This window comes from Aphelocoma coerulescens, chromosome 1A (genome assembly GCF_041296385.1).
Source record: "Aphelocoma coerulescens isolate FSJ_1873_10779 chromosome 1A, UR_Acoe_1.0, whole genome shotgun sequence".
In the NCBI taxonomy this organism is placed as follows: domain Eukaryota; kingdom Metazoa; phylum Chordata; class Aves; order Passeriformes; family Corvidae; genus Aphelocoma; species Aphelocoma coerulescens.
Genome location: NC_091014.1, coordinates 58,419,701 through 58,430,045, shown reverse-complemented (window position 1 = coordinate 58,430,045; position 10,345 = coordinate 58,419,701). Strand labels below are relative to the sequence as shown.

Genomic DNA, 10,345 nt, shown 5'->3' with positions numbered 1-10,345 from the left:
CCAGACATTGGAGAGACACACAGTACGAGGGAAGCATGAAACAGGAGTTTCACACACTGGAATATGAGCCAGAACATGGGGAAGGGGAAGAAGGTAAAGAAAGAAAAGGAGCAGGCAATAGTAGGTCAGAGCTCTAGGGCAGGAGGATGTTGAACTGCAGATGTTGCATGTGTGCCTGCATATAGTGTCAGCCACGGAAAGCACAAGGGGAACAGAGTGGGGCACATAAATGATTTCAGGGTAGGTTAGTAAAGTACTGATATGAAAGAGCCCAGATTTGGTTTTATTAATAAGAGTCACCAAATGGGGTAAGGGAAATTGGAAAGCTGTAGCCTGATATCAGAGGGCAGGTGAAAAAAATGAAGCAACTAGGCAACTTGCTCTTTGGAAAGATGAAGTCTTAGAGAGACAAATTGTGTCAAGGCAGGTGATCTTGCTATATTTTCCTGGTGGAGACAAATTGTCTTTACAGTTATTTTATCCTTGAAGGAAGCTCTACTACACACACCTGTGTGTATTGGTGAACACTAGCAAAACTTACTGTGAATTGTTCATACATGTAAAATCCAGTAGCCTTACAGTGGGGAAACTGAGTGGAGCCATTTTCATGGTTCTCAGTCCAAATCCATGTTGAATCCCATGACTGTGGAGTCAGAATCCATCCCACTGAAATGATCAACTATATAACATGCACCTGAAGTAACTCAGAGTTTTGGGTGCAAATACATACATTTTTCAGAAGAGCTGCTTCTTTGTGCATCCTGAAACTGCATGTAGGGATAGAAAGTTAATATCTGAAGTGATCAGCAAGCCTGTGGTATGGGCTGGCAGGTCAAGATAGAGAGCCAAATGTGATGCACACGAAATACACTGGACCCTGCTGACATGGCAGTAGGACATGGCAAGGAAAGATGGAACAGTAGGGAAAAATATCCCCGGTAATTGCCAGCAGTATAAAAACTACTGTTTTTTTAACTACTCAGCCAGTAACTTCATTAAAGTAGCCAGTATTTTGTATCCTGTGTTTGTACAGCACAAGGCATAGCTCTATCCACAATAGGGACACTGAAGGCCACCTTGGAAAAAAATAACAGTGATATGAGGATGGTGACAACACTGATTATAGTCCCTGTGCAGGACAAGACAGACTCCAGCAACTAGTCTTGTTTACTTTCCCCACCCACTGTACCTTGCCACCTGGTGTATTTTCCAGTGAGATAAACTATTCTTTCATCTGTTTGTGCCTTCCTCTTTCTTTCCTTATCCCTTCTCTTTTCACTAAACTTTTATCTCTCTCTTTTACTTCTTTGTGGCTTTATTTTTCTCTTTGTTTTTCTCTTTTTCCATCCCTTTTCTTATGTATGTTCACTCTATCCAACAGTAATGGCAAGACAAAGTAAAATATCAGACCCAAAATAATGCTCATGCCAAATCACTGTAATTATGTGTTTTGCCTCCTCCTACCCCCTGCTTTTTTTTTTGTATTTATTTTGCAAGTCTCTCTCTTACCCTCATTGTTATACAACCATAATAATATTGCCAGTGTATTGCCACCAGTTCACTGTTTAATCAGTCTGCACTGCCAGAGGTTGCCTGGTAGCAAAAGGCACTGGCTGGAGGAAGCAAAGCTCCATCTTGCCAGGAGGAATCCCCAAAATCTCCTGTTTTGGAGCAAAGTGGTGTGTGGGGGTGTGTGGGGGTGTGTGAGTGTGTGTGTGCTCAGTGACGTTACTCTAGGAATATGCAATTGCATCAGTATCTGTTACCTTGGGCCATTTCGGAGTCCGAATTGCTGGAGCTTCCCTGTCCTCTTTGAAGTACTAGTTCAGCATACCAAGCATTGGTTCATCCCCCTGCAGTGACACTGCCAACCAGGTTTTCCCACTTGGGTTTCAAGTTTCCTCATGTGCCTGATTCTCCAGCCCGTGTGAGTACCTGAGCTTTAAGTCTGTCCTGCTCTGGGCTTTTGCTGCAGCTCTGTGCAGCCCCTCTCCTTTCAACCATATGAAGATATGCACTGATGTCCCACCTTGCCTTTGCCTGAAAACACGTTCTTCCTCAGAAACACAATTTCTTTGGGTACACACACACACGCACACGCACATGTCACATGCATCCCTTTCTGGCTGTGCTCTCAGCCACAGCTCACCGGGCTCTTCGCACTGAAGTTGGCAGGCTCTCCTGGCCAGCACGATGCGAGTTCAAGGGGCCACGGACTTTGGCTGCTTTTCAGACTGCTCTTTGCCGCCCTTGCTTTTAGCCAGTATTTGCAGACTGGCAGCTCCCCTGGAGCTGTGAGTCTTCGCGTCTGGGCAATGATGTCCCTTCCCGTGCCAGGACACTGGGCCTATCCTTGGCCTGCAATTCCCTGCCTTCCCTGCTGGTTCAGGATGTCCCAGTGAATGTGAGGGAGCAGTGAGCAGTGGAAGAGGGATTTTCTAGTGAAAACAGAAGCTGGCGGGAAAAATTCCCAAACGAGGATTCCATTAATGTTTCCGGTGGTTTGTGTGTGTGTGTGTGCACGGCAGGGGGCCATCCTGCTTATCAGTATCGTGAATGCATTTACCAGAGGTCTCAGGGTGCTGTAGCTCTCCTTTACATCCCAGACACGCAGGATTTCCTCACACCTCCTCTGCTTCGTGGTGGCAAAGCCGCCCAGCCACATCCCCTCTCACTGCAGAGCCGGGCTCCCCGAGACCTCAAGGCTTTTTTGGCTGCACCCCACCCATCCCGTCCCCGGTGGATTTCCCTGACTCCTTCCCGCCGGGGCACGGGTGGCCGGGAGGTGGCACTGTGTCCTCGCGGCAGAGACGGCTGGCGGGAGCGGGGGACCCCGGCTGTCCCCGCTGCCTGGCCTCCCCGGGAATAGGGGGGGATCCTCTTCCCGGCCTGCGCAGGCATCACCCAAACCCTCTCCTACCCTTCCTGCCAGGGGACCACTGCTTCGGAGGAGAGGGGAACAAACTACCCCCCACCCAAAAATTTCAGCTCTCCAAAAAGGGGCGATGGGGGTATGCGGGGGGGCAGTCCGGTTTGATTTATTCCCCGGGGCTGTGACGGACGTACAACTCGTGGCCGCACAATGGGGCCACCCGGCAGAGCCGGCAGCGAAGGGCCCCGCTCCGCGGGCGCGGAAGGCAGGGGAGTAGCGGCGGGATCCGCGGGAGCTGCGGAGGAGCGAGCGGGACGGAGCCGCGGGGGAAAAAGCTGCCTCGGCGGCTGGCTTGGTTTGGGGGGTTTTTTCTCTGTTTTTTTTTGGGTTTTTTTTTTGCAGCCCTATATGCAAACTGTCACTTCAGGTTAGCACAAGACCTGATGTAGCTCATTAGCATGAGCTGTATCTAATATGCTTAAAACCTCTAATTATTTATTATGCGCTAATTGGCAGCCCAAAAAATGTCTGCAAAGTGATGAGTGTTCATCCCCAGACGCCTTTCGAGGAGAGTTCAGCAGTGTCCCTGGTCAAACGTCATTTTTAGTTCTTCATTGGGGCACAGGCTTTATTCCTCTTGTAGACGATGCAACACCAAGAAAACTCGAACTTGCTATCCCGATAAACAGCCTCCTCTGCTCTGAGCAGGATGGGCAACAATTACTCAAGAATAAGGTTTAATAACGCTAAAGTTCTTATTTCCATAAAGGGATGCTTAGGAAGAGGCATTAAATTTTATCAAGTATACAAAAGTACAAACACACGGTCCTTCAAAATTACTTACCCAAAGGAACATCTTGCCTTTCCAGGAGAAAATCACTTTCCTGACTTCTGAAAGTAGCAAATTTTGAAAATTATATTCACGTGGAAACTGTTTCAAAATAAGTTTACCTCTCTGGGGCTGACCCCCCCACACTCCCTTCTAAGTGCCTCTTTTTTTTTTTCTTTCCAAGTCTGTATTATGTTTCTTCGGGCAGCACCAACTATTTATTTATCTTTATTCTTTCTCTCTTTCTTTTCATTCATTATTCGCTCTCCCTCTCTTTTTTCCCCCCTTCCTTGTGTGTGTGGCTTCTCGGTCTGATCTGTAGCTTGTTACCACCCACTGCACGCTCTCTCCTGCAGCCGAGGTGTTTCTATACAAACTTCAGCGTCCAGTTGTCATATTAATTATTACACTGAGTAATGACTGAAATAGTCAAAATAAGGGGAGACTCAAGAGAGCTTTTTCTTGCTGCTCAAAGATTCAGCAAAGAAGCCTTGCAACAAAGCACTAATTGGTCCCCAGAAATACTCTGACAAGGCATGGAAGATAGGTTTCATAAAGCCCAGCAATTGTGAAGGGGGAAAAGATCCTTGAATAGACCCCACGCTTCTTTTCTAAACTCTCTTGCTGAGCAAAAAATGGACTGCTTCTTGAATACTGGACTGATCTTGAATGCTATACCCAGCAGAGAAAAAAATGCACCATTTATTGTAAGTTTTTTTCCAGCTATTCATGTGTTCTATGTGGAGAATAAGCTGGTTTTGTTTACCATGAAAGACCTTTTACTTTATTTTCACTCTTGGGGGGGAAGCTGGAAAGGAGAGGGGGAGGGCGAGGGGAGGGAGAGAAACACATGTGCCCAAATCCAGACGAGCTGCCTACTGTAACAAAATGGAGTGTAACAAATCCTACAGAAGTCCCTAATGTATCGATTCTTTGAAGATCTATATAGATTAACGACTTTCGTTCTGCTTTTCCAAGACAGCATTTAATCATAACGTAAATGGCCTTTAAAAAAGAAAAGAAGTGGGAAGAAAAAAAAAGCATACCAGAGTAGTTTTTTTTTTAAAAAAGGCAAGGACTTCAAAAGACCTTATGAGTGTGGCTACAATTTAGGCACACAAAAAAGTCACTATAACATAAGGAAAGTTCAAGATTTAATAAATAAATAAATAAATAAATAAATAAGACCAAAATAAAAGTGCCACATGAAAAGGGCAAGGGATATTTATCATTATATTAGAATTAAGAATTTTAAGGTGCAGGTGCAGGACTGTGCATAGGACTGGATGGAGGCAGGGGACCTTGGAACAATATTTATTATTTAGGAATCTGGTCCCTTACTCTGCACAGTGAGCAGAACCCCAAAGCCCTTACCTTGCACAGTGAGCACACAGAGGAGCTGGTGAGATTGGAATCACCTCAGACATGAGGGGTAAGTTTGTTCCCCGGTGGCAGTGAGTGGAAAAGGACCATGATGAGACAAGGGAGGAAAAGGCTCGGCCCCCCTCATCCATCCCCCACACACACACACACCCTGACCCAGGGTAGCCAAATGGGTACAGGACCACGGAGGCACAATTACATGAGTTACACTTGGTGACCTCTGGGACTCGTAGGTTTTGCCTTTTTAAGAGCCCTCTGAGACTGGAGAAGAAGGGACCTGGAAATTCCAGTCTCATACTGCCACTTCCAGGAACAAGGGCAGGGATGTCCCTATGTGCTGTTTCTACACCAGTTTTAGAAATGGGCTGCTCCAGAAGAATTAGTCTGTTTATATATATTTATAGTTTACAGGGCTGCAATTAATTTGATATTTCTGTTAGCACTTCCCAAAGTCACAATGCGGAGCTGGTGATGCAACAGCTGCTTCCAGTGCAGTCAGTTCTGACATCAGACAAGGGATGTTGAACAAATCATCCAGAAGACTTGGAACTGTCTGGAAAAGGGAGAGCTGGCCAAACAGGAAATACAAGCAAATATGTTATCCTGCTAAGGTCTGGTTGTCCTGCCCAAGAGCAGAAAAAATAAGTTAAAACATTTCACATGTGATGAGACAGTAGGTTAAAAGTCAGAAACGGGTCTGTGATCAGTGAAGAGGCCCCAAAATAAATATGACCACACAGAACTACTTCACATTTTTCATCACACCTGCATTAAAAGCCAACATGTTAAAAAACTACTAAAATACTAGTTAGCAGGTGCACATTAAGGTTCTCCTGTGCTATGTTTCTGGTTATCACTGTTTAAACTCACACACACAGCCAGGGTCAGGGATCCAGTGGCAGATGAGAAGTGATTCCTGCAGCTCCAGGCTGCTGTAATTGAGGTCAACAACAGCACAGGGCTTACTTTTGCAGTACTTTCCACCAAAACCTGAACATGGACCCTGCAGGTCCCCTCCTTCCATGCTTTGGAGCTGCTGTGAGTAACCAGGGATTAAAGCCACCTGCCAGGGACTTCCTAGAGCCGTAATATGACCATGGCAAGACTGTCATACCATGGCTCTGCTCTTTTTAGTGGGTTAGAGAGCACACATATGAGTTTGCAGAGTAGAAAGGTGCAGAGAGAAGTGGAAATGAGACAGAGCTGAAGAAAATGTGTTAAAGGTTTCAGAAAAACATGGATATGTGAAAGGCAGTAGGGCAGGGAGAGAAAGCCAAGATCATCATTATCAGGTGCTGAGCTTCGTCATGTCTCCCAGGCTGCCTACAGCCCTGCAGCCCCAAGGGTCAGTGTGACCCCCAAGGCACACCAGCCTCAAATTCTCAGCACCTCAGTGCTGCTTTTCCTCATTTGGTCCTGAGCCACAAGTGAGACTCCACCTGGGAGGAGCGCTAATTTCCCCTGCATAGGCCAGGTCCATCCTGACTCCCCAGTTACAAGCCAGTGCCATTGCCTGCTTGGAAAGCTGGTGACCTACTTCCACATTGTGGGGTGCTGTGGGAGGAGCAGGGGATCAGTGGGTTCCCCGGGACAAGCAAGCAGACTGTGTGGCCTGGGAAATGGGATCTGGCAGTGAAGGGCAGGCTGGCTGCACACCTGCCGGCTCTGCCCAGCACACCCATAATTTATGAGATAAACCTCCTCTCTCCCTGTGCTGGACCTTGCAGGGACCGCCCGCGTGGGACGTGCCCAAGAGTGGCTTGTTTTTTCTCTCCTGACAGGCTCACCCCGTGGTGCTCAGCATTCCAGAGGGGTAATTCGAGGTGACTTCTCCCGAGAAATCTTTACCCTGCCCTGCTCTCAGCCGTCCTCTTCCTATCACCCAGCCCGGCTCACCCGCCGCTGTCGCTGGCTAATAGAGCCATCAGGCCGTCCGCGGGGCGTGTGCGGGGCCGGGCACACGCGGCGTCGGCCGCTGGAAGCGGGGGGGGACGACAGCCCCCGGCGGTGGGTCTGGGACACTCACGGAGCTCAGCCTGGCAGCGCTCGGTGAGCGAAGGGAGCGATACCAGGCGTCCCTGTGCTCTCTAGGCACAACGGGAAGCCGAGGTCCCGCACACGAAGTTTCCCTTCCCGGCGGCCCCTGAACGCGCCGCGTCCCGCAATGGCAAGGGCGCTTCCCCCACGGGGGCTCACCGCTTTGCCTGTTCACGCCACGGGACGCCGCCGTGCCTACGCGTCCCGCACCGCAGCTCTCCCCCCCTCCAAACCCCGGCAGGTGCCGCTGAGGTGGCCCCAGTAGAGAATGCCCTGCACACGCTGGGGCTACGCCGGGAGTCACCCGCTGCCTCTCCCTCAGCCCGCCGCCGCAGCGCTCCGGCCCGCACCCCATCTCGGACACCCCTCGGCGGGCGGGCAGGGCTCCCCCCTTTCCCTTTCTCCCTCACGCTTTCCCGCCCCCGCGCCGCCCTCCCGCCCCCCCCCGCGGCGCCCACGCGCGCCGCCCCCGCCCCGCCCCCGGCCCGCGCGGCGCCCCGGCGCGGGTGTTTGCTCAGGGCCGGGAGCGCGGCACGCGCCGGGCGCACGCACTTGCGACAACAAACCCGCGAGCGGCGGGGGCGGCGCGCGGGGCGGGGGAGCGGCGCCGGGGGGCGGCGGGGGGGGCGGGGCGGCGCGGCCGCCAGCGCGTGTGCGGCGGGGGGCGCGGGGGCTCGTGTGTGTGTGTCTGTGTGTCCGTCTGTCTGTCTGCCTGTCTCTGTGTGTGTGTGTGTGTGTGTGTGTGTGTGTGTGTCCCGCGCTGAAAAGGCGGCGGTGCTCCGCGCATCGCGGCCGGTAAAGCCGGGGGAGCGTGGAAGGCGCAAGGTGCAGGGTGTGCGTGTGTGTGAGCGCGGGGGGTGGCGGGGGGAGAGTGCGTGTATGTGTGTGTGTGTGTGTGTGTGCGTGTAGGAGAAGGGGGGGGGCGAGCCCCGTCCGCCCCTTATAAGAGACACAATCCTCAGCCACTTTTTTGCAAAAGGGGCTTTGCAAAGCAGCCTGCGCACACGCGAGCGCCACGAGCCTCCCCGCGGCCGCCGCACGGAGGGCGAGAGGGAGGGGGGCGGGCAGAGCCGCCCGCCGTCCCCGCTGCCCGCCCGGCTCCGCCGTCCGCTCCCCTCGGTCGCCGCTGTCCCTTTCCCCTGCCGTCTGTCGCCTAGCTCTTTTTTTTTTTTTTTTTTTTTTTTTAATTTTAAATTGAACGTCGCAAGTTTTTCCTTTTTCTCTTTTTGATTTTTTTTTTCCTTTTTTTTGTGGTGGTGGTGGGGGGACGGGGACCGGCCGTCACTCGGGCGCCCCCGCCTCGCAGGACGCCCCCGCGCCCATGGCCAGCGGCAGCCCCGCCAGGATGTCCAGCGCCACCGGGCAGCCGCCCTTCCTGCAGCCGGCGTGCTTCTTCGCCGCGGCGGTGGCCGCCGCCGCCGCCGCCGCCCCTCCGGGGCCGCCCCCGGGGGCGCCGCCGCCGCAGCTCAGCCCGGCGGGCGGGCAGCCCTCCCCAGGCGGCAAGCCCTCGGCGCCGCGGGCGGCCAAGCGGCAGCGCTCGGCCTCGCCGGAGCTGATGCGCTGCAAGAGGAGGCTCAACTTCAGCGGCTTTGGGTACAGCCTGCCGCAGCAGCAGCCGGCGGCCGTGGCGCGGCGCAACGAGCGGGAGCGCAACCGGGTGAAGCTGGTGAACCTGGGCTTCGCCACGCTGCGGGAGCACGTCCCCAACGGCGCTGCCAACAAGAAGATGAGCAAGGTGGAGACTCTGCGCTCCGCCGTCGAGTACATCCGCGCCCTGCAGCAGCTGCTCGACGAGCATGACGCCGTCAGCGCCGCCTTCCAGGCAGGCGTCCTCTCGCCCACCATCTCGCCCAGTTACTCCCACGACATGAACTCCATGGCGGGCTCCCCCGTCTCCTCCTACTCCTCCGACGAGGGCTCCTACGACCCACTCAGCCCCGAGGAGCAGGAGCTTCTTGACTTCACCAGCTGGTTCTGAACGCCGGCCGCCCTCCCGGCAGGTGGGTAGGCGCCCGCCGAGGGCCGGGGGATGCCGGGGGGATAGCGGGGGGACGGGCGCGGGGTCGCAGACGTCTGGGGAGGGGGCGCAGCTGGGGCTGCCCCCGCGGGCGGGCACCGCGTGTCCCGCGGTACTTACGGGCGGCTCTGCGGCCCGGAGCTGCACCGGTCCCGGCGCGGCTCTGATCTCCTCTCTCTTTTATTGTTACAGGACAGTTGCAAAAGGGAAAAAAAAAATAAAAACCAAAAAAACCACGCAAAACCAGATCACACAGAGAGCGACAAAAATCCACCTGTTGCATTTCCAGCTCCCTTGCCGTCGGAGGGCGGTGCGGGCACGTCTCTCGGCGAGTGGGCACAGCGCTGCGCGCCGCGGGGGTGGTCGGGGTGGTCGCCCCCGGCCCCGGAGACCGGCCGGCCTTTGCACTCCGTCGTACTGCCACGGACTGCGCCCCGGCGGAGCGGGTGTCCGACGGGGGAGCCCCGGGCCGCGGGAAAGGCCGCTGCGCTCCTCGGCCGGCGGAGGAGCTCTTCTTCCTCTTCCTCCTCCTCAGCAGAAAGGCGGCCCATCTCCTCGCCGCCACCGCGGCCCTTCAGAGACTGGCGTTCATCACCTGCGGACAAAGTTAGTTTCCCGATGTCTGTGGAGATGCTGAAGTTAAGCTATGCTGTACTCAAAGAAGTCCCTGGAGCCCCGTCTACCCGCCATGTACCCGTGCCTCTCCCTCCCCTCGATCCAAGCTTTTCCTCTCGTTTCCACCATAGAATGCTTCCAATCTTTTTTTTTTTTTTTTTTTTTTTTTTTTTTTTGGTGAATTTTTTTATGATAAGAAAATCTATTTGTATCTATCCTAACCCCGTTGGGGATATATTAAGCTATTTTTGTACATAAGAGAGAGAGAGATTTATAGAGGTTTTGTACAAATGGTTTAAAATGTGTATATCTTGATACTTTTTTTAATATGTAATGCTTATTACCTCTTCATGTTTAGACTCGTAGTCAACGTTACCTTACAACTGCCATTTTTGTATGTGGTTTTGTAAAGGACTTGGATTTCCTCCAGATGTACTTTAGCACCAATGTGTCTTACTTTATAGAAACTTTGTTAATGTATTAATAATGTCATTAAACAATGTTCAAAGTGAACAAAGTTTATGCAGCTATTGTCCAAACGCAAAACGGTAGCCATTTGTTTTCATATGCTGCCTTTTGGGGAAAAAAAAAA

The 10,345-nt window shown here is 52.8% G+C and overlaps 1 protein-coding gene across 1 annotated transcript; it reads left to right on the top strand.

The window, feature by feature from the left end:
• Positions 1-8,442: 8,442 nt before the first annotated feature.
• Positions 8,443-9,923, top strand: ASCL1 (achaete-scute family bHLH transcription factor 1). Its single transcript, XM_069003955.1, has 2 exons — positions 8,443-9,121; positions 9,331-9,923. The coding sequence occupies exon 1, from the start codon at positions 8,443-8,445 to the stop codon at positions 9,097-9,099; it is 657 nt and encodes a 218-aa protein (XP_068860056.1). The 3' UTR covers positions 9,100-9,121; positions 9,331-9,923.
• The last annotated feature ends 422 nt before the right edge of the window (positions 9,924-10,345 follow it).